At 36.5% G+C, this 26,142-nt stretch overlaps 2 protein-coding genes across 4 annotated transcripts in view; both read left to right on the forward strand.

The window, feature by feature from the left end:
* LOC115005156 (USP6 N-terminal-like protein) overlaps nucleotides 1-1,606 on the forward strand; it is a 35,202-nt gene extending 33,596 nt beyond the window's left edge. For all 3 annotated transcript variants that reach the window (XM_029426969.1, XM_029426970.1, XM_029426968.1), the window contains one exon: nucleotides 1-1,606. This exon is cut by the window's left edge and continues 1,666 nt beyond it. The gene's annotated coding sequence lies outside the window, so the exon portion shown is untranslated.
* A 3,068-nt stretch (nucleotides 1,607-4,674) lies between these two features.
* On the forward strand, nucleotides 4,675-24,927 carry LOC115005159 (ankyrin repeat and BTB/POZ domain-containing protein 2-like). Its single transcript, XM_029426972.1, has 4 exons — nucleotides 4,675-5,809; nucleotides 22,937-23,086; nucleotides 24,113-24,314; nucleotides 24,771-24,927. Exons 1-4 carry the CDS (start codon nucleotides 4,945-4,947, stop codon nucleotides 24,925-24,927), a joined length of 1,374 nt encoding a protein of 457 aa, XP_029282832.1. The 5' UTR covers nucleotides 4,675-4,944.
* Nucleotides 24,928-26,142: the final 1,215 nt, after the last annotated feature.

Here is a 26,142-nt window from a genome sequence, read left to right on the forward strand (position 1 = left end):
TCGTGTCCGCTCGTGTCCGCTCGTGTCCGGCCGATGTGAATGGTCTCAGATTGAGTTTGAACACTTTAAATCTGTAACAGAAAGTCTGAGATACAAACTGTGTGAAGTTTAAAAAACGTTGTCCAGGCAACGAGGGTCTAATGACAGAGGCTGTTGAGTTGCATTGTGGGAAATGTAGGATCCTTGGAGCTTGACCCGTACTAGAGACTTGGATTCTGTTTTTAATCAAACGTTATGGCGGTGGAATATGTTCTAGTTTCTCTAAATATTGTTTTAAAGGCAAAACCCCAGCGTGAATAAGTATCACAGAGAAGTCCCGGCCTACAGATCGTATTCTACAGACGTAAGACATCTTTGTTTGGTAAAGATGCACATGACTTTTTAAATATATTAAATGAGAATAATGATGCAAAAATCATTTTATTGCAATATCAGTAAATAATCATCACAATTTGATGTTTTCCAATTGCACAAATATTGTGCAGAACACACGTACCTCACTGTGTGTCCTAATATTTCACTATTGAATCCTTTCAAACACTCCTCTCCCTCTTCGTGGACATCGCATGCTGTGCTCCGTCCCTCCCACGGGAGACACCCCCACAATGTTTCCTGTCACAGTGATGGAGTTCCATCGCAGAAGAGATGGAAGCGAGCGGACGTCTCCGGGGCATCGCCCGTTACAATAAAATAAACTCTTTTGTAGCGTTTCGTCAGAGAACAACATGTTGCTCAGCCTTTGTCAAATGTTTGCAAGAGTTCCAGTTGTATTTTTTGTACTAATGTCTTGATGCCTTATTTGGATGAGCTTCAGTTCTCCTGTGGACGTTGTTGATGTTTGAAACCTGCACAACGACACAAACACGAGGACAGATACACGTTCAGGTCGCGGTGAGCTGGCTCACTGTTTATGATTGTACACATGCAAACATATTGAGCTCATTTTAAATAAGTGTTTCTTTTCTTAGCTCAGTAATTTATTGTTTTATCTTCCTGGAAACTTTCACCGCTTTTCAAGAACTGGAATATTTGCTGCATTTCCACTGAGCTCCTTTAAACGGTTGGAAATAGCCTTTTAGTTGTTAGTCCTGCGGAGGAGGGGGTGGGTTGAGACGTGTCAGAATTGAATAGCATTGTGTTTGGACAGTATTGTAGAACCAGTAGGTCAGAAGAGTTACAGGCAGTGTTCTCATCTGAGGCTCTGTGCGTAGAAACAGTGAAAGGTTGACATCTTGTGGTTGCTTTAGGTGAAGCATGACTATCTAGATCTCTGAAGGAATGTTGTAGAAAGATGTAGAATTAATCCAAATAACAACAAAGTGGATTATAAATACTCAAAGTTGTGCAGTTTAATGCCATTATTTTGAATGATGTGAATATGTTCTGGCTTTTAATGGCTGTATTTCAATGCTAAAGCTCAACATTGTGTATTTAAGACGCCTCAGTTGAAACATTTTGCAGTTAGTTTTCTCTTTAGATGAAGTTAGTGGATAATGGAGGTGAAATAAAGTGTTTTATTCTTGGCTACAGATTTCTTGTACATTGAAACTTTCAGCAACTTTAGAAACGCTGGAGCTGAAACAATACAACTTTTATCTTCCTGGTTTTCTTTGTGTTGTTTATTGTGTGTCTGATTTATCTCAGGAGGAAGGAGCAGTTCATTAACAGAAATAACCTGTTTATTATTATAAAAGCAAGTGTTACATACATATTCAACTTAAAAATAACTTGTAGTTCATCTTATTCTTTAGTGTTTCAAAGTACAATTTCATTTCCTGCATGAATTGGTGAATGTTGGATTTCCTCTCAGAACATTTGCATATTTGGATATAAAACTTAAACTTAAAATAAAGATTTCATTTATTTACCAGAATAACATCTCTTAGTCCCTCATGACATTAACATAAATCCAAAAACATTTCAAATAAATGCATTCATGAAAGGTTTTAGTTCAGTATTACAGAATTCATAATATTTATTTTTATATTTTAGAAAGTGGTTTGTTGGTTAGTATAATTTTAACACTTCTATTGTATTCTATTCAATATTAGCCTACTTTATTGTCGGCTAAATATTTCAAAGTCAATTCCCAATTAATGTTCTCAAAGTGATTATTCCAATAGTGCACGTAATGTTTATTAGCTTTTTATCTGGTCGTTAAGTATGAAGCCACAGCCAGGAGACGGTTAGCTTAACGTTAGCTGGGGAAACATTAAGCTAATCTTTCAAAAGGTACATAAAATCGACTAACACTGATAAAGTTCAGTAGTTTATGTCTTGTCTGTTAATCCGTTTGAAAAATGAAGTGTAAAAACGGACTTTAGTGGTTTTATGCGGGTTTCTTAGCCGCAAGACTTAATGCTAATATTTATCTGCTAGCTATGATAAACTAAGCTAGCATAACGGACAGACATGACTCTTCTAGCATACTTGGCTAACTTTTGCAAAGAAAGGAGGATATGCATAAATGTGGAACTGTATTATAACTGTATAAAATGCAGTTTGTATACTAAGAACGTATTGGAATCATTGCTTTATTACATGATATTTAATTTAAGTAAAATAGGCTTTAAACCAGGGGTGGGGAACATACCTGTCAACATTGGAATTTCAAAATAAGGGACATTATTTTGCCGGACTACGCCCGGCTCCTCCAACAGCTCTCAGCCACCAATGTAAAGTAAACACATAAGGGACGGGTATATACATTCAGGAAACACATGTTTATTTAAAGTATGTATTACTTGTACAGACATGTAAATAAGATGTATGTATTTTATATGATGAGTGATTATCATCAATGTATTTGATGATGGATGAGTTGTGTGGCTTGTGTTTCCTCCACGAGGACTTCCTGGCGATGTCAGAGTCGGGAACATGTCGCGACACCGCGACTGAAATCATCGCAGGAGCTGAAGGCGACATTATGTTTTAGCGCAAAGCATCGACATCTGTCCCTCAGCTCTGGTCTCTTGGTGCCTCCGGCACAGTTCTTGTCACACATGAAGTCATTGACAGTGTGTGTTTTGTGCCTCTTGGCGTGCTGGTGCTTGGACGATTGTTCTTGCTGGCGAACATCGCTTATTCTGCCGTGTGCGATGCTAACATCTCATGGCACACTTTACGAAAAGCACGAGTTGTCCCGACTCTGCTTTTAATAAATAAGGGAAGGTCTCCTCTCATTTGGTACTTGCATAAAGTTTTAACTTGTTTGGCAGGTACAGCTGCGTCTCCATCTCTCTCCCGTTCACTGTGACTCTCATCATATGTTCTCTTCTTCTTCTGTGTTATTGTTCCTGTTTTCTGGTGGATAATGTTTTTCAGCTAAAGTTAAACATAATACTGCCCCCTGCTGTACCGGAGGACACTGTATACTTTTTTTTAATTAGGCCTTTTTTTTTTGAAAGGTTAAAAATACGGGATAATTACGGGAAAATATTTAAATGGGAGAAAAACAGGATAGAAGTAAAAATACGGGATAATCCGGGATACGGGCGGATTGACAGGTATGTGTCGCACTTTCCAGGAGAAATGGACGAACGATTATTTCTGTGTGGAAGTTAAAGGCCAGTGTGTCGAGTTTGTGTGGACGCGTTTGCGGTGAAACACGAAACATGTCAAACTGCACGAGCTGAGAGGACGAGTGTTTGGATAAAGTTAACGCTCTTCGGTGTTCGGAGTTTGGCCCAACAAGCAGCTCTCTGCAGAGCGGAACATACAAACATGGACAGATAGAGAGGTAGACCCCCCCCACCAAGAACACACTGTTCCACCACTGCTGTGCAGTTATCACTGCCATGTGCAATACTCACTTTATTTATATCACTTGGTACTTATATTATGTTTTATTCTATTTAATTATTGTTTACTGCCTTTTTACTTCATAAGTTCTTCTGCTGTGACGAGATACATTTCCCCGTTGTGGGACTAATAAAGGATTTATAATAAAACAAAGATACAGGATACAAACGTTGATTGTTTAGCATAAAGAAAAGTGAAATGAACGGGCTGTGCAGAGGTTATGAGTTCAATAATTAGTACGGCCCTCGAAGGATGTTGTAAAAAAAAAAATGGCCCTTGACATGAAAAAGTTTCCTCCCCCTGATTTAAACAATGCACAACCTCATGGTAATGATCTTAAAGCAACTATTTTTAAAATATATTTCCTCTAACTTGGTCAAATAAACCTTTGTTTGGTTGTTTATGTCCGTTCTTGAAATTTGTTTTACTGAAATGCTCGAAAAAAGCAATGAAATACACCATTTGGGTTGCTTTTATTTTGAAATTATCACCAGAAGTTGTGTTTAAACTTTATTTAGATAAAATATAAACATGTACATAATGAAAAAAATGATATACTTAAGGAAAACATAGTCGACCCACAGACAATGACATGAATAATTCATATAAATCCAAAACATTTCTTTAAAAAAACCCTGAAATGTTGACAGCGTGTCAGCTAATATTAGTAGAGTAGAAACATCTTTTTTTAAAGCTGATTTACAAATGTGATATTTAATTATGACATTAACCATATCTGATATTTATTTAGGCCTATGTATTATAATTTGGTGTGACAATTTTTTATCGTAATAATAATCTTAATATCTTAATTATTCATCTTAACTAATAAACGCACCTTTATTTCCACTCAGTTCTGGTTGTAAGCCTGGCTGTGGCCACGGGGGGGGGCTGTCGGGCAGCGGTGACTCTCCTTTGTTATTACTGGAGTCTGTTTGATTGGTCCGCGTGCGTAAAGCACTTATCATCCCTCTTCATGTTTTGGTTAGTTGTGGCACAGCAGGACAGTCTCGTGCAGCGGTCTGTTCCGAGCAGTTGGACTTTTTCAAACTCGGACTCACTTGGATTTAATGGGAACACTTTTTGGTCGGTTCTCCAGTGTGCGTAAAGTGAGCGTTAAGAACATCTACATACCTTTATATCATGTCCAGCAGTGTTTTGGTGAAAACCCTGGAGGACCTGAGCCTGGACCCGGGCTATGTGACCGGGGACCCCTGCCCGTCCCTCAGCCTGTCCTCCTCCGGCAGGTCGAGGCAGTCTCCGCTGCACGCGAGGACTCCTCACCGTGGCTCTCTGTACAGCAGGAACGGCAGCTGGGACACGGTGAGCACGCTGCCGGAGGACGCGGCGGACATCCTGCTCAAGTGTCCCTGTCTGCCCGACGTGGAGGAGTATCCCTGGACGGAGCAGGAGCTGCGGGAGGTCGTGCGTAAAGTCTCCGATTCGGATGCGTCGTTCACCGGAGAGGCAATCCACCGGCTGTCCAGCCTGCTCCGGAGGGCTTTGGTGCGGATCTCCAGAGAGGCGCAGCGGCTGAGTGAGCTCCACAGGCGGTGCACACGCCTGGAGGTCCAGAGCGCGGTGAGCCTGGTGCTGAGCTGGGGTCTGGCCGGGAAGTGCATCTCCTCCGCGGTGAAGGCCGTGTCCCTGCACTGCATGAGCTCCGGGGACACCGCGCGTCAGCTTGGCAAGTCTGCGCGCTGCGGGCTGACGCTTTCCGTGGGCTGCTTCTTCAGGTGGATGGTGGAGACACGTGTGTCGGTGCGCGTGCACGAGTACGCCGCTGTCTTCCTGGCAGCTTGTGTGGAGAGTTTGACGGAAGAGGTGGTCGGACGGGCGCTGCTGACTGAGAGGCTGGCCGCGGAGGAGGAGGAGGAGGAGCGGGGCTGCCGGGGCACCTGCTGCCCGGTGACCGCGGAGCTGCTGGAGGGGGCCGTGAACAACGACGCGGAGCTGTGGGGGCTGCTGCAGGTCTACGAGCATCTGATGTGTGGCAAAAATAAGAATGGTGAGTTCAAGTACCTGCATGACCCATTTATGTTTAAAGTTATTCATTAAAACATGGGTTCACCTCCAGTACACACTCTGACCTGATGGGACAGATTATTGAGATTATCGATTCTGGGAAGTATTCTTAATTTTGCGACATTTTATAGATTATAGATATAAGAACAACAGCATGAAGAGTGCGATTGGAACCCCCCCCCCCGACAGGAAACAGGCGATTTGAGTAATAACGGAAGAAGATCTTCTCTGATAAACGTCTGGGACACACATCCTAAATAATTCTTGTGTTTGCAGGATTACATGTGAATATATAGTTAATGTCACAGGCAGGATGAGTGTGTACCTGCAGCTCCCTGCAGGTACACACTCATGTTTGGTGAGTGTTCCCTCCTGAAGCTATACCTTCCTCAGCGTCAATACACAGATCAATATAGACGCCATTATTACTGATCACACGTCCACATACAAGGTGGCAACGCCTCCCTTCACTTACTAATACCTGCCACTGGGATTTTAAACTATTACTTATCACTTATTATGTCAAACAAGTGTCCACATGGCAGCGAGCAGCTGGCAGCACCTGTTGAGATCACATGGATGGGACGGTTTGCTCACTGACGTCCCGTCATTAACACGTCCTCACCCACAACGTGAGGGCCGAGGATTACTTTGACACACACAATGATTAGTGTTTTAACTGAACTGAGGGAGGGATGGTAAACAAATCACTGGAACTTTAGATGCACAAGAAGGTGTGTGTCTGTTAAAGGAGAACTTCTACATGTTGGGAAATATGATATGCTTGTTTGTAAGAAGGATTTCACTTTGTTAACTTTGCTGGAGGTCTGAGTGTCTGAGTGTCCTTCTAGTTTCATCTAATCTTTAACTAACTTCTCAACTTTAAGCCAACGTGGACATTAAGACCAGACTACTCTCAGAAACATTTTACAAGTTGAACGTCTACAATTGCTTGATAACTGAGCAAACTCCATCTTGTGACGTGAAAGATCAGAACAGATAAATGTCGATTGTTTGGTCAAATATATCAAAATGTACGGTGAACATGATAAACACGGCCCCCCCTCCTTGAAGGCACCGTGTTTCTCTGCCTCCTCTTCCCACTGCATGCTGGGATACAGGTTTCAAATGTCCCTTGAGGACGCACAGGAAGGAGCGGGTGAAGTAAATGAGTGAGTGTTGTTAGCCTGTGACCCTCACAGACGACACAAAGGAGCTCTCATTCCTCAGGCTGCGGGGCACGAGGTTCACGGCTCCAAGTGCCGTCTGCTCGGCTAAACAAACAGCGGCTGTAGCTGCACACACACACACACACACACACACACACACACACACACACACACACTCTCTGTTACCCTCGTTCAGGTTTTCATAAGGACATTGTTCCAGGACCAAACGTCCAAATGTCATGGTGTTACAGCCCGGAGACCTGCACTGTGCCCAGGCATGTCTGCGAGGGTCAGATTAAACGTTTCATCATCTGTGCGTCCCCTCTTCTTTACGGTCAGTAGTAGATCAGAGTAATCCATTCACTCCTTTAATGTCTTTAAATGCTGTTTTCAGCCTCAAATATGGAGATTTCCTGCTTGTTCTCCTTTCATATCATATAAGTGTGATAAGTATGTGACGTTAAAGACTTCACCTTGCACTTTGAGAAACTGAGACGCATAGTTTTCACTATCTTCTGACATTTTATAGACCAAGAGATGATCAGTTCTGCAGAAACGAATGTTGAGTTGCAGCCCTCGTCTGATGATGTCAGCAACATGCATCTCCTCAGTATCTGGATCTGATACTATTTATTTATTCATTTCCATTTACAGACTAAACATGACAGGACATCATGAATATTATATTCTGCTCACTTTCATACTCGTGAGTAATATTCATCTGAACGTGCACTCGAAGCACGAGCTGACGGTGCCGGGCGTGCACCTCTACGTGCTGCAGAACGACGCCCATCCAAGTTATGAGGGCGTTCCGTCTGAGCGGGTCAGACTGCAGCTCAGGTTGAGCAGGAAGTGGAGAAAGACAGCTGGAGAAAGAGTCTGAGATTGAGTCAGATTACAGAGACGGAGCGGAGAGTAATCCAACACTTGTAATGTTATCTCCATCTGGTCTTTATGCAAAGCTATAAACAGAAGAAAGATTGTTTCTGATGCGAACAGAAACAACGTGAGCGTCTGATGATGAAACATTCAGGACTAAGTGATTCATCAGAGGTTGATGACTTTACACGTCTCCGTGATGAACGGCTTTAATTAAACAAGACGTCTTGGTGACGGAGGGACACGAGCCTCTCAGGAGGCCCGCTTTAAGGAGACCGCCTCCTCACGGCCCGCCAATTCTGCCTGCGTGCGTGTCACGACTGTGAGTTGTATCAAGAGTGTGTTTCCTCCAGCGTGTCTGGAAGTGCAGAACAACTTGTAGAAGATCAAATCCCATCGTTGTTTTTCATCCTGCTCGTTGGTTTGTTCATGTTGTGTTCTTCATCCAGCTGCTTCACTTCAGTGTGTGTGCACATATACATGTAAGTAAAGAAGACATCAAGTCTTTAAGAGGACAGAAGCCAACAATGGTTTATTAGTCAAAAAATATGTTCTATAACACACACACACACACACACACACACACACACACACACACACACACCTTCACCCCTCTGTGGTTCTGTTGTCCCAACCAAACACTTGCAGCATTATACCACACAGCAGAAAAGAGCTGTTGTTTTCAGGCACCGTGACTGTGCCTCTGTTTCCATTTGGGACACACACACACACACTCACACACACACACACACACACACACACTCACACACCTACAGTACACACACTCGTTCTCTGAGGATGCGGTTGCAGACTTCTGTTTTTATTCAGCCACACGTACACACGAGGAGAGTCGAGGGAAATTACTTAATCACAGTGTGTGTGTGTGGTGTGTGTGTGTGTGTGTGTGTGTGTGTGTGTGGACTACACAGGTAGGGATTAGAAAACAGTGATTTGTGCTTTGTCCACTGCAGACTGGTCTCCTGTTGTGTCCCATGAACAGATGCGTGTCTGTGAACTCTGCAGAGTAATCAGCACCAATTATCTTCCACACTCGTGTCTTTCTTCCAAACAAGACTTTTACAAACCTGCGGTGTTCCAGAGGGGGGGGGGGGGGGGGGTCCATGGGGTTTGTTCTTCCATCACAACTGGGAATAATAATTCTTTATGGAGCGTCGTGTTTAATGTTAAATAAATGTGTTGCAGACACTTGCAGCTAAAGTCGACTTCCTGTTGCTGAATATTAATGTGTTCACATGAATGTGAGAAGATCAGAATATTAATGTGTTCACACGAATGTGAGAACATCAGAATATTAATGTGTTCACATGAATGTGAGAAGATCAGAATATTAATGTGTTCACATGAATGTGAGAAGATCAGAATATTAATGTGTTCACATGAATGTGAGAAGATCAGAATATTAATGTGTTCACACGAATGTGAGAACATCAGAATATTAATGTGTTCACACGAATGTGAGAAGATCAGAATATTAATGTGTTCACATGAATATGAGAACATCAGAATATTAATGTGAGAACATCAGAATATTAATGTGTTCACATGAATGTGAGAACATCAGAATATTAATGTGAGAACATGAATGTGAGAACATCAGAATATTAATGTGAGAACATGAATGTGAGAACATCAGAATATTAATGTGAGAACATGAATGTGAGAACATCAGAATATTAATGTGTTGACATGAATGTGAGAACATCAGAATATTAATGTGAGAACATGAATGTGAGAACATCAGAATATTAATGTGTTCACACGAATGTGAGAACATCAGAATATTAATGTGTTCACATGAATGTGAGAACATCAGAATATTAATGTATTCACACGAATGTGAGAACATCAGAATATTAATGTGTTCACACGAATGTGAGAACATCAGAATATTAATGTGTTCACACGAATGTGAGAACATCAGAATATTAATGTGTTCACATGAATGTGAGAACATCAGAATATTAATGTGTTCACATGAATGTGAGAACATCAGAATATTAATGTGTTCACATGAATGTGAGAAGATCAGAATATTAATGTGTTCACATGAATGTGAGAACATCAGAATATTAATGTGTTCACACGAATGTGAGAAGATCAGAATATTAATGTGTTCACATGAATGTGAGAACATCAGAATATTAATGTGAGAACATCAGAATATTAATGTGTTCACATGAATGTGAGAACATCAGAATATTAATGTGAGAACATGAATGTGAGAACATCAGAATATTAATGTGAGAACATGAATGTGAGAACATCAGAATATTAATGTGAGAACATGAATGTGAGAACATCAGAATATTAATGTGAGAACATGAATGTGAGAACATCAGAATATTAATGTGAGAACATGAATGTGAGAACATCAGAATATTAATGTGTTGACATGAATGTGAGAACATCAGAATATTAATGTATTCACACGAATGTGAGAACATCAGAATATTAATGTGTTCACACGAATGTGAGAACATCAGAATATTAATGTGTTCACATGAATGTGAGAACATCAGAATATTAATGTGTTCACATGAATGTGAGAACATCAGAATATTAATGTGTTCACATGAATGTGAGAAGATCAGAATATTAATGTGTTCACATGAATGTGAGAACATCAGAATATTAATGTGAGAACATGAATGTGAGAACATCAGAATATTAATGTGAGAACATGAATGTGAGAACATCAGAATATTAATGTGAGAACATGAATGTGAGAACATCAGAATATTAATGTGTTCACACGAATGTGAGAAGATCAGAATATTAATGTGTTCACATGAATGTGAGAACATCAGAATATTAATGTGTTCACATGAATGTGAGAACATCAGAATATTAATGTGTTCACATGAATGTGAGAACATCAGAATATTAATGTGTTCACATGAATGTGAGAACATCAGAATATTAATGTGTTCACACGAATGTGAGAAGATCAGAATATTAATGTGTTCACATGAATGTGAGAACATCAGAATATTAATGTGAGAACATCAGAATATTAATGTGTTCACATGAATGTGAGAACATCAGAATATTAATGTGAGAACATGAATGTGAGAACATCAGAATATTAATGTGAGAACATGAATGTGAGAACATCAGAATATTAATGTGAGAACATGAATGTGAGAACATCAGAATATTAATGTGAGAACATGAATGTGAGAACATCAGAATATTAATGTGAGAACATGAATGTGAGAACATCAGAATATTAATGTGAGAACATGAATGTGAGAACATCAGAATATTAATGTGTTGACATGAATGTGAGAACATCAGAATATTAATGTATTCACACGAATGTGAGAACATCAGAATATTAATGTGTTCACATGAATGTGAGAACATCAGAATATTAATGTGTTCACATGAATGTGAGAACATCAGAATATTAATGTGTTCACATGAATGTGAGAACATCAGAATATTAATGTGTTCACATGAATGTGAGAAGATCAGAATATTAATGTGTTCACATGAATGTGAGAACATCAGAATATTAATGTGTTCACATGAATGTGAGAACATCAGAATATTAATGTGAGAACATGAATGTGAGAACATCAGAATATTAATGTGAGAACATGAATGTGAGAACATCAGAATATTAATGTGTTCACACGAATGTGAGAAGATCAGAATATTAATGTGTTCACATGAATGTGAGAACATCAGAATATTAATGTGAGAACATCAGAATATTAATGTGAGAACATGAATGTGAGAACATCAGAATATTAATGTGAGAACATGAATGTGAGAACATCAGAATATTAATGTGTTCACATGAATGTGAGAACATCAGAATATTAATGTGTTCACATGAATGTGAGAACATCAGAATATTAATGTGTTCACATGAATGTGAGAACATCAGAATATTAATGTGTTCACATGAATGTGAGAACATCAGAATATTAATGTGTTCACACGAATGTGAGAACATCAGAATATTAATGTGTTCACATGAATGTGAGAACATCAGAATATTAATGTATTCACACGAATGTGAGAACATCAGAATATTAATGTGTTCACACGAATGTGAGAACATCAGAATATTAATGTGTTCACACGAATGTGAGAACATCAGAATATTAATGTGTTCACATGAATGTGAGAACATCAGAATATTAATGTGAGAACATCAGAATATTAATGTGTTCACATGAATGTGAGAACATCAGAATATTAATGTGTTCACATGAATGTGAGAACATCAGAATATTAATGTGTTCACATGAATGTGAGAACATCAGAATATTAATGTGTTCACATGAATGTGAGAACATCAGAATATTAATGTGTTCACATGAATGTGAGAAGATCAGAATATTAATGTGTTCACATGAATGTGAGAACATCAGAATATTAATGTGAGAACATGAATGTGAGAACATCAGAATATTAATGTGAGAACATGAATGTGAGAACATCAGAATATTAATGTGAGAACATGAATGTGAGAACATCAGAATATTAATGTGTTCACACGAATGTGAGAACATCAGAATATTAATGTGTTCACATGAATGTGAGAACATCAGAATATTAATGTGTTCACATGAATGTGAGAAGATCAGAATATTAATGTGTTCACACGAATGTGAGAAGATCAGAATATTAATGTGTTCACATGAATGTGAGAACATCAGAATATTAATGTGAGAACATGAATGTGAGAACATCAGAATATTAATGTGTTGACATGAATGTGAGAACATCAGAATATTAATGTATTCACACGAATGTGAGAACATCAGAATATTAATGTGTTCACATGAATGTGAGAACATCAGAATATTAATGTGTTCACATGAATGTGAGAACATCAGAATATTAATGTGTTCACATGAATGTGAGAACATCAGAATATTAATGTGTTCACATGAATGTGAGAAGATCAGAATATTAATGTGTTCACATGAATGTGAGAACATCAGAATATTAATGTGAGAACATGAATGTGAGAACATCAGAATATTAATGTGAGAACATGAATGTGAGAACATCAGAATATTAATGTGTTCACACGAATGTGAGAAGATCAGAATATTAATGTGTTCACATGAATGTGAGAACATCAGAATATTAATGTGAGAACATCAGAATATTAATGTGAGAACATGAATGTGAGAACATCAGAATATTAATGTGAGAACATGAATGTGAGAACATCAGAATATTAATGTGTTCACATGAATGTGAGAACATCAGAATATTAATGTGAGAACATGAATGTGAGAACATCAGAATATTAATGTGTTCACATGAATGTGAGAACATCAGAATATTAATGTGTTCACATGAATGTGAGAACATCAGAATATTAATGTGTTCACACGAATGTGAGAACATCAGAATATTAATGTGTTCACATGAATGTGAGAACATCAGAATATTAATGTATTCACACGAATGTGAGAACATCAGAATATTAATGTGTTCACACGAATGTGAGAACATCAGAATATTAATGTGTTCACACGAATGTGAGAACATCAGAATATTAATGTGTTCACATGAATGTGAGAACATCAGAATATTAATGTGAGAACATCAGAATATTAATGTGTTCACATGAATGTGAGAACATCAGAATATTAATGTGTTCACATGAATGTGAGAAGATCAGAATATTAATGTGTTCACATGAATGTGAGAACATCAGAATATTAATGTGTTCACATGAATGTGAGAACATCAGAATATTAATGTGTTCACATGAATGTGAGAAGATCAGAATATTAATGTGTTCACATGAATGTGAGAACATCAGAATATTAATGTGAGAACATGAATGTGAGAACATCAGAATATTAATGTGAGAACATGAATGTGAGAACATCAGAATATTAATGTGTTCACATGAATGTGAGAAGATCAGAATATTAATGTGTTCACACGAATGTGAGAACATCAGAATATTAATGTGAGAACATGAATGTGAGAACATCAGAATATTAATGTGTTCACATGAATGTGAGAAGATCAGAATATTAATGTGTTCACACGAATGTGAGAACATCAGAATATTAATGTGTTCACATGAATGTGAGAACATCAGAATATTAATGTGAGAACATCAGAATATTAATGTGTTCACATGAATGTGAGAACATCAGAATATTAATGTGAGAACATGAATGTGAGAACATCAGAATATTAATGTGAGAACATGAATGTGAGAACATCAGAATATTAATGTGAGAACATGAATGTGAGAACATCAGAATATTAATGTGTTCACACGAATGTGAGAACATCAGAATATTAATGTGAGAACATCAGAATATTAATGTGTTCACATGAATGTGAGAACATCAGAATATTAATGTGAGAACATGAATGTGAGAACATCAGAATATTAATGTGTTCACATGAATGTGAGAACATCAGAATATTAATGTGAGAACATGAATGTGAGAACATCAGAATATTAATGTGAGAACATGAATGTGAGAACATCAGAATATTAATGTGAGAACATGAATGTGAGAACATCAGAATATTAATGTGAGAACATGAATGTGAGAACATCAGAATATTAATGTGTTGACATGAATGTGAGAACATCAGAATATTAATGTATTCACACGAATGTGAGAACATCAGAATATTAATGTGTTCACATGAATGTGAGAACATCAGAATATTAATGTGTTCACATGAATGTGAGAAGATCAGAATATTAATGTGTTCACATGAATGTGAGAACATCAGAATATTAATGTGTTCACATGAATGTGAGAACATCAGAATATTAATGTGTTCACATGAATGTGAGAAGATCAGAATATTAATGTGTTCACATGAATGTGAGAAGATCAGAATATTAATGTGAGAACATGAATGTGAGAACATCAGAATATTAATGTGAGAACATGAATGTGAGAACATCAGAATATTAATGTGAGAACATGAATGTGAGAACATCAGAATATTAATGTGAGAACATGAATGTGAGAACATCAGAATATTAATGTGAGAACATGAATGTGAGAACATCAGAATATTAATGTGTTCACACGAATGTGAGAACATCAGAATATTAATGTGTTCACATGAATGTGAGAACATCAGAATATTAATGTGAGAACATGAATGTGAGAACATCAGAATATTAATGTGAGAACATGAATGTGAGAACATCAGAATATTAATGTGAGAACATGAATGTGAGAACATCAGAATATTAATGTGAGAACATGAATGTGAGAACATCAGAATATTAATGTGTTGACACGAATGTGAGAACATCAGAATATTAATGTATTCACACGAATGTGAGAACATCAGAATATTAATGTGTTCACATGAATGTGAGAAGATCAGAATATTAATGTGTTCACATGAATGTGAGAAGATCAGAATATTAATGTGTTCACATGAATGTGAGAACATCAGAATATTAATGTGTTCACATGAATGTGAGAACATCAGAATATTAATGTGAGAACATGAATGTGAGAACATCAGAATATTAATGTGAGAACATCAGAATATTAATGTGTTCACATGAATGTGAGAACATCAGAATATTAATGTGAGAACATGAATGTGAGAACATCAGAATATTAATGTGTTCACATGAATGTGAGAACATCAGAATATTAATGTGAGAACATGAATGTGAGAACATCAGAATATTAATGTGAGAACATGAATGTGAGAACATCAGAATATTAATGTGAGAACATGAATGTGAGAACATCAGAATATTAATGTGAGAACATGAATGTGAGAACATCAGAATATTAATGTGTTGACATGAATGTGAGAACATCAGAATATTAATGTATTCACACGAATGTGAGAACATCAGAATATTAATGTGTTCACATGAATGTGAGAACATCAGAATATTAATGTGTTCACATGAATGTGAGAAGATCAGAATATTAATGTGTTCACATGAATGTGAGAACATCAGAATATTAATGTGTTCACATGAATGTGAGAACATCAGAATATTAATGTGAGAACATCAGAATATTAATGTGTTCACATGAATGTGAGAACATCAGAATATTAATGTGTTCACATGAATGTGAGAAGATCAGAATATTAATGTGTTCACATGAATGTGAGAACATCAGAATATTAATGTGTTCACATGAATGTGAGAACATCAGAATATTAATGTGTTCACATGAATGTGAGAAGATCAGAATATTAATGTGTTCACATGAATGTGAGAACATCAGAATATTAATGTGAGAACATGAATGTGAGAACATCAGAATATTAATGTGAGAACATGAATGTGAGAACATCAGAATATTAATGTGTTCACATGAATGTGAGAAGATCAGAATATTAATGTGTTCACACGAATGTGAGAACATCAGAATATTAATGTGTTCACATGAATGTGAGAACATCAGAATATTAATGTGTTCACATGAATGTGAGAAGATCAGAATATTAATGTGTTCACACGAATGTGAGAAGATCAGAATATTAATGTGTTCACATGAATGTGAGAACATCAGAATATTAATGTGAGAACATCAGAATATTAATGTGTTCACATGAATGTGAGAACATCAGAATATTAATGTGAGAACATGAATGTGAGAACATCAGAATATTAATGTGAGAACATGAATGTGAGAACATCAGAATATTAATGTGAGAACATGAATGTGAGAACATCAGAATATTAATGTGTTCACACGAATGTGAGAACATCAGAATATTAATGTGAGAACATCAGAATATTAATGTGTTCACATGAATGTGAGAACATCAGAATATTAATGTGAGAACATGAATGTGAGAACATCAGAATATTAATGTGTTCACATGAATGTGAGAACATCAGAATATTAATGTGAGAACATGAATGTGAGAACATCAGAATATTAATGTGAGAACATGAATGTGAGAACATCAGAATATTAATGTGAGAACATGAATGTGAGAACATCAGAATATTAATGTGAGAACATGAATGTGAGAACATCAGAATATTAATGTGTTGACATGAATGTGAGAACATCAGAATATTAATGTATTCACACGAATGTGAGAACATCAGAATATTAATGTGTTCACATGAATGTGAGAACATCAGAATATTAATGTGTTCACATGAATGTGAGAAGATCAGAATATTAATGTGTTCACATGAATGTGAGAACATCAGAATATTAATGTGTTCACATGAATGTGAGAACATCAGAATATTAATGTGTTCACATGAATGTGAGAAGATCAGAATATTAATGTGTTCACATGAATGTGAGAAGATCAGAATATTAATGTGAGAACATGAATGTGAGAACATCAGAATATTAATGTGAGAACATGAATGTGAGAACATCAGAATATTAATGTGAGAACATGAATGTGAGAACATCAGAATATTAATGTGAGAACATGAATGTGAGAACATCAGAATATTAATGTGAGAACATGAATGTGAGAACATCAGAATATTAATGTGTTCACACGAATGTGAGAACATCAGAATATTAATGTGTTCACATGAATGTGAGAACATCAGAATATTAATGTGAGAACATGAATGTGAGAACATCAGAATATTAATGTGAGAACATGAATGTGAGAACATCAGAATATTAATGTGAGAACATGAATGTGAGAACATCAGAATATTAATGTGAGAACATGAATGTGAGAACATCAGAATATTAATGTGAGAACATGAATGTGAGAACATCAGAATATTAATGTGAGAACATGAATGTGAGAACATCAGAATATTAATGTGTTCACATGAATGTGAGAACATCAGAATATTAATGTGAGAACATCAGAATATTAATGTGTTCACATGAATGTGAGAACATCAGAATATTAATGTGTTCACATGAATGTGAGAAGATCAGAATATTAATGTGTTCACATGAATGTGAGAACATCAGAATATTAATGTGTTCACATGAATGTGAGAACATCAGAATATTAATGTGTTCACATGAATGTGAGAAGATCAGAATATTAATGTGTTCACATGAATGTGAGAACATCAGAATATTAATGTGAGAACATGAATGTGAGAACATCAGAATATTAATGTGAGAACATGAATGTGAGAACATCAGAATATTAATGTGTTCACATGAATGTGAGAAGATCAGAATATTAATGTGTTCACACGAATGTGAGAACATCAGAATATTAATGTGTTCACATGAATGTGAGAACATCAGAATATTAATGTGTTCACATGAATGTGAGAAGATCAGAATATTAATGTGTTCACACGAATGTGAGAAGATCAGAATATTAATGTGTTCACATGAATGTGAGAACATCAGAATATTAATGTGAGAACATCAGAATATTAATGTGTTCACATGAATGTGAGAACATCAGAATATTAATGTGAGAACATGAATGTGAGAACATCAGAATATTAATGTGAGAACATGAATGTGAGAACATCAGAATATTAATGTGAGAACATGAATGTGAGAACATCAGAATATTAATGTGTTCACACGAATGTGAGAACATCAGAATATTAATGTGAGAACATCAGAATATTAATGTGTTCACATGAATGTGAGAACATCAGAATATTAATGTGAGAACATGAATGTGAGAACATCAGAATATTAATGTGTTCACATGAATGTGAGAACATCAGAATATTAATGTGAGAACATGAATGTGAGAACATCAGAATATTAATGTGAGAACATGAATGTGAGAACATCAGAATATTAATGTGAAAACATGAATGTGAGAACATCAGAATATTAATGTGAGAACATGAATGTGAGAACATCAGAATATTAATGTGTTGACATGAATGTGAGAACATCAGAATATTAATGTATTCACACGAATGTGAGAACATCAGAATATTAATGTGTTCACATGAATGTGAGAACATCAGAATATTAATGTGTTCACATGAATGTGAGAAGATCAGAATATTAATGTGTTCACATGAATGTGAGAACATCAGAATATTAATGTGTTCACATGAATGTGAGAACATCAGAATATTAATGTGTTCACATGAATGTGAGAAGATCAGAATATTAATGTGTTCACATGAATGTGAGAAGATCAGAATATTAATGTGAGAACATGAATGTGAGAACATCAGAATATTAATGTGAGAACATGAATGTGAGAACATCAGAATATTAATGTGAGAACATGAATGTGAGAACATCAGAATATTAATGTGAGAACATGAATGTGAGAACATCAGAATATTAATGTGAGAACATGAATGTGAGAACATCAGAATATTAATGTGTTCACACGAATGTGAGAACATCAGAATATTAATGTGTTCACATGAATGTGAGAACATCAGAATATTAATGTGAGAACATGAATGTGAGAACATCAGAATATTAATGTGAGAACATGAATGTGAGAACATCAGAATATTAATGTGAGAACATGAATGTGAGAACATCAGAATATTAATGTGAGAACATGAATGTGAGAACATCAGAATATTAATGTGTTGACACGAATGTGAGAACATCAGAATATTAATGTATTCACACGAATGTGAGAACATCAGAATATTAATGTGTTCACATGAATGTGAGAAGATCAGAATATTAATGTGTTCACATGAATGTGAGAAGATCAGAATATTAATGTGTTCACATGAATGTGAGAACATCAGAATATTAATGTGTTCACATGAATGTGAGAACATCAGAATATTAATGTGAGAACATGAATGTGAGAACATCAGAATATTAATGTGAGAACATCAGAATATTAATGTGTTCACATGAATGTGAGAACATCAGAATATTAATGTGAGAACATGAATGTGAGAACATCAGAATATTAATGTGTTCACATGAATGTGAGAACATCAGAATATTAATGTGAGAACATGAATGTGAGAACATCAGAATATTAATGTGAGAACATGAATGTGAGAACATCAGAATATTAATGTGAGAACATGAATGTGAGAACATCAGAATATTAATGTGAGAACATGAATGTGAGAACATCAGAATATTAATGTGTTGACATGAATGTGAGAACATCAGAATATTAATGTATTCACACGAATGTGAGAACATCAGAATATTAATGTGTTCACATGAATGTGAGAACATCAGAATATTAATGTGTTCACATGAATGTGAGAAGATCAGAATATTAATGTGTTCACATGAATGTGAGAACATCAGAATATTAATGTGTTCACATGAATGTGAGAACATCAGAATATTAATGTGTTCACATGAATGTGAGAAGATCAGAATATTAATGTGAGAACATGAATGTGAGAACATCAAAATATTAATGTGAGAACATGAATGTGAGAACATCAGAATATTAATGTGAGAACATGAATGTGAGAACATCAGAATATTAATGTGAGAACATGAATGTGAGAACATCAGAATATTAATGTGAGAACATGAATGTGAGAACATCAGAATATTAATGTGTTCACACGAATGTGAGAACATCAGAATATTGTGTTCACATGAATGTGAGAACATCAGAATATTAATGTGTTCACATGAATGTGAGAAGATCAGAATATTAATGTGTTCACACGAATGTGAGAACATCAGAATATTAATGTGTTCACATGAATGTGAGAACATCAGAATATTAATGTGAGAACATCAGAATATTAATGTGTTCACATGAATGTGAGAACATCAGAATATTAATGTGAGAACATGAATGTGAGAACATCAGAATATTAATGTGAGAACATGAATGTGAGAACATCAGAATATTAATGTGAGAACATGAATGTGAGAACATCAGAATATTAATGTGAGAACATGAATGTGAGAACATCAGAATATTAATGTGTTGACACGAATGTGAGAACATCAGAATATTAATGTATTCACACGAATGTGAGAACATCAGAATATTAATGTGTTCACATGAATGTGAGAACATCAGAATATTAATGTGTTCACATGAATGTGAGAAGATCAGAATATTAATGTGTTCACATGAATGTGAGAACATCAGAATATTAATGTGTTCACATGAATGTGAGAACATCAGAATATTAATGTGTTCACATGAATGTGAGAACATCAGAATATTAATGTGTTCACATGAATGTGAGAACATCAGAATATTAATGTGAGAACATGAATGTGAGAACATCAGAATATTAATGTGAGAACATGAATGTGAGAACATCAGAATATTAATGTGAGAACATGAATGTGAGAACATCAGAATATTAATGTGTTCACACGAATGTGAGAACATCAGAATATTAATGTGTTCACATGAATGTGAGAACATCAGAATATTAATGTGTTCACATGACAACCTTAGTTCCAGGATTCTGGAGCTTGTATTCGATTATATATTTGATATATCTTTAATCTTTTTGATGCACGCTGTATCCAGGTTCTCTTTAGCAGCTGTACTCACATCTCGCTCTGTCACTTACTACTCACTCACTCATTCACCCATTCACTCACTCATTCATTCACTCACTCATTCACTCACTCATTCACTCACTCATTCATTAATTCATTATTTCTGTGGCAGGCCAAACATTTCACCCTTTTATTTGACTTATATCTTATCATATAAAACGTGACAAAGAAAGAAGCACAAACGAACTAAAAGAAGAAAATCAACGTCAGTTTATTTCTGAAACCCTTTGAAACACAAGTTGTAACGAGAACAAAGTATCACACGTGTACAGATTCTCTATGTTCATGTAAGTATCTCTGTTTCTACTCTCCAGACGTTGTGTGTGTTCTATATTGATATTAAAGTCCTGATGAGAGGAAAGCTTCCTCTGCAGGACACGAATGTGTTTCCCATCAGGATTATAAAATACATTTACAGCATCTTCTGTTCCAAGTTTGGAGAAACAGGAAACGTCTTTTCTGTCATTATTAGTGGGAAATATTTATACAAATGTTCGTATCTGTGTTTCTTCACTTTGACTCATTTATATTGTTTATGAAGTTAATTCTCCGTCTGCTGTCTCTGCACTGATGTTCTAACATGTCTACAGGAAGCAGGTGAGGATGATGAAGGTGTTCCTCCTCACATAGTTATTGTGGATGTTTGAGGTCGACTCGGCTGCAGGATCTTTCTGTTTGGCAGATTGTCCTCACTGAAGCTGTTTCCATTGTGTGGAAGATCAGGAGTCAGCAAATACCAGATTCAACTGCACACAAAGGACGAGGGTCTCATCTGTGTGTGTGTGTGTGTGTGTGTGTGTGTGTGTGTGTGTGTGTGTGTGTGTGTGTGTGTGTGTGTGTGTGTGTGTGTGGATTTAGGTGCTCCATCATGCGGGTAGCATGGAGAGTATTTGTGCTGTGGTTTGTTCTGTAAAGGGAAGTGTCCACCATGTTCAGTGCCATAAAGTTTTGTTCAAAGTTTCCCTTTTTAAAGGGATTCTCTAAATATTAAAGACTAAAGACGAAGCTGCTTAGATTCACAGTTAAAACAGATACCAGCGGTTAGTTTGGGAGTGGAAAAAGTACATCTGTAACATCTTAAATATATATAAAAGCATCACTCTGCTCCCTCCATGTGCTCAGTATCAATGCACACATATATGTGATATATATATATATATATATATATATATATATATATATATATATATATATATATATATATATATATATATATATAGATAGATAGATGCAAACAGCGAGCTCTGCACTAGTGACTAAGAAAAGATGTGTATTCACTTTGACGCTCGGTGTTGAGAAGAAGTGTTTAAAGCTGCAGTTGTGGTTTGAAAGTCGTCTTTGGATGTTTCTTCTGCTCTTGATTGGCTGACAGCTACAGACGTTTCTCAGCCAATGTTCAAGGATGTTTGATTTCTTTTCTGCACATTTCATGACAATCCATCCAACAGGGATCCACACATTTCACTCACAAGCACACGTCAACCTCATGGTGGCGCTAGAGGACAAGATGACGGCGTCATCCTCTGCAACATGTCTGTGCAAAATATCAAAGTGATGGATTTAATATTGTTCTTCATCTTGTAGTATTTGAAGAGTGTTTGTAAAGCTTGAACATTAATATTGTGTGTTTAGGCGAGCTGTCGCTGCCGGCCCATGTCAGCCCGTACACGAAGGGTCCCCGGGTTTCGATGGAGAGCAGGGAGGACGCCTACATCCAGCTGGAGCTGCGGACGCTGGAGCAGGCGCTCCTCGCCACCTGTGTGGGCAGCATCACAGAGCTCAGTAAGTGTGTGTGTGTGTTTTACTGCCGCCACAGTCGGCTCCTGTGTGCGTCGTGTTTGTTTAAAGTGTGACAGGCGTGGGGCTCCTGGGACGCGTCGTTAGACGCTGCCAGCTCCCCCTCGTTACATAACAACCTGTGGCTTGTATCCAGAAAACAAGGGCACCTTCACACCCTGCGGGCCACCGTACCTCATTATCTGAACGCTCGCGTGGAGAGAAATCACAGAACCTTCACTGTTCACAGACGTTTATGGACCTTGTGATGATGTGTTCATGTGCACCATGTAAAGTCCAGACATGTTTCACATTTCTCTCGTAGTTACATTTAGAATATTATTGCTGTTCGGGGAAAAGAGTAAACTTCAGTTGAAAGATTATACGTGCTGATGAAATGACTGGAAGTCTGTGTGTTCGTTGTGTTCGTCCACAAGAGCTGTAACAAAAGCAATCAAACAAAGTACTTTCACACTGAAAACGTACCACTTTAAAGTGCTTATGTTTATTAAACTGTATCTTCCTTATTCTACACAGTTCTGCGTATGCAGGCGTATCTAATGCTCATAGTCCTTTTGACGTCTTTATTTATGTAAAGACTTTTACTAAATACAACATTTCCAACCCTTCGTCCATATAATGTATTTAAATTAAAACCCACAATGGTTTCCATGAAATCATGTTGCAATTTCTTCTAACGAATATTTGAATTTTCAGTTATTCACAGCTAGTGTTAGTCTTAATTTAGCTCTCAAAGTGCATCTGATTGATGCATTTAACCTTAAAACATACGCAGGTCCAGCGTATGTAATATATATATCATATATAGTTAGTATTGTTCATGATTAAAGGCTCCATACTGCAGAAAATGTCACTTTTAGGTGTTCATTTAATGAAAATTTTCCTGCCAGTTCTCCCGTCACTGAGCTCTGACCAGGTGCCAGATGTGGAGTGTAATAATTAATTCTGTACTTTAGGGGTTAAATAGTTTCTTGTTTTATGATCTGAGACTTATGTCCGGACTTGTTGCAGGTGATCTGGTGTCCCGGGCGATGCACCACATGCAGCGTCTGCGCAGCTCGAGCCCGTCAGTCAGCCGCTCAGCAAACCTGCCGTCAGTATCCTGGGCCGCGGACGCCCTCCGCACACTTTACTACTTCCTGTCCAGCCCGCAGATGGAGTCACTGGAAAGTCCCAACCTGGAGCCTTCGACCATGACACTTAGCAGAGAGAGGTGTGTGTGTGTGTGCATGCATGCGTGTGTGTGTGCGTGTATGTGTGTGTGTGTGTGTGTGTGTGTGTGTGTGCGTGTGCGTGTGCGTATGTGTGTGTGTGTGTGTGTGTGTGTGCGTGTATGTATGTGTTTGTGAAGCTAACAGATTTTAGTATTTGCATCAAGCTGTTCTGTGTTAATATCAGAGGCCGTGTTCATTAAAAAAACATTTTCTCATCAATGAATCACTTTATTCTCGTCACGCTGAGCCTGAAATCTAATTACTGTAAACAAACCGCAGCAGGCTGTCGACTAATATCAGCCTGTATTTGTCTTTTCCACTCAAATCTTCTTTTAATGTATTTTTCGTTGAACGACAAACATTAAAAGTACTAAACCAGAACCACAGTTTGAAAAAAGATAAATAAAACAAAGTTGTTGGAGCCACACGTTCGCTGACAGCATGTTCACCTCCAGGCCGTTCCTGCTCCTGCCTCCTCTCATGGAGTGGATCAGAGTCGCCGTGGTTCACACTGAACATCGCCGCAGCCTGTTGGTGGACAGCGATGATGTCAGACAGACAGCCAGGCAGCTCCTCCCCGGACTGGACTGTGAGCCCAGACAGCTGAGGTAAGAGCCACAGAGCACGGAAGCCTGTGCACCTGCCAGGTATTGGAAGCTGCTTGTAGTGACGTTATACTATACTGGGACTATACTGTGACTCTTTATATATCATACTATACTGTGACTCTTTATATATCATACTATACTGTGACTCTTTATATATCATACTATACTGGGACTCTTTATATATCATACTATACTGGGACTCTTTATATATCATACTATACTGTGACTCTTTATATATCATACTATACTGTGACTCTTTATATATCATACTATACTGTGACTCTATATATATTATACTATACTGTGACTCTTTATATATCATACTATACTGTGACTCTTTATATATCATACTATACTGTGACACTTTATATATTATACTATACTGTGACACTTTATATATCATACTATACTGTGACTCTTTATATAGCATACTATACTGTGACTCTTTATATATTATACTATACTGTGACTCTTTATATATCATACTATACTGTGACTCTTTATATCCCATACTATACTGTGACTCTTTATATCCCATACTATACTGTGACTCTTTATATATCATACTATACTGTGACTCTTTATATATCATACTATACTGTGACTCTTTATATCGCATACTATACTGTGACTCTTTATATATCATACTATACTGTGACTCTTTATATATCATACTATACTGTGACTCTTTATATCGCATACTATACTGTGACTCTTTATATATCATACTATACTGTGACTCTTTATATATTATACTATACTGTGACTCTTTATATATCATACTATACTGTGACTCTTTATATATCATACTATACTGTGACTCTATATATATTATACTATACTGTGACTCTTTATATATCATACTATACTGGGAATCTTTATATATCATACTATACTGTGACTCTATATATATTATACTATACTGTGACTCTTTATATATCATACTATACTGTGACTCTTTATATATACTGTGACTCTTTATATCCCATACTATACTGTGACTCTTTATATATACTGTGACTCTTTATATCCCATAATATACTGTGACTCTTTATATATCATACTATACTGTGACTCTTTATATATCATACTATACTGTGACTATATATTATACTATACTGTGACTCTTTATATATCATACTATACTGTGACTCTTTATATCCCATACTATACTGTGACTCTTTATATATCATACTATACTGTGACTCTTTATATATCA

This window comes from Cottoperca gobio, unplaced genomic scaffold, assembly GCF_900634415.1.
Source record: "Cottoperca gobio unplaced genomic scaffold, fCotGob3.1 fCotGob3_272arrow_ctg1, whole genome shotgun sequence".
In the NCBI taxonomy this organism is placed as follows: domain Eukaryota; kingdom Metazoa; phylum Chordata; class Actinopteri; order Perciformes; family Bovichtidae; genus Cottoperca; species Cottoperca gobio.

What these genes read in the sequence shown, in the direction of transcription:
- LOC115005159 (XM_029426972.1), top strand. Translation starts at nt 4,945, where the DNA reads ATGTCCAGCAGTGTTTTGGTGAAAACCCTGGAGGACCTGAGCCTGGAC. An exon ending in GGGCAGCATCACAGAGCTCA is followed by an intron (nt 23,087 to 24,112) that starts GTAAGTGTGTGT and finishes GACTTGTTGCAG; the next exon opens with GTGATCTGGTGTCCCGGGCG. An exon ending in ATGACACTTAGCAGAGAGAG is followed by an intron (nt 24,315 to 24,770) that starts GTGTGTGTGTGT and finishes GTTCACCTCCAG; the next exon opens with GCCGTTCCTGCTCCTGCCTC.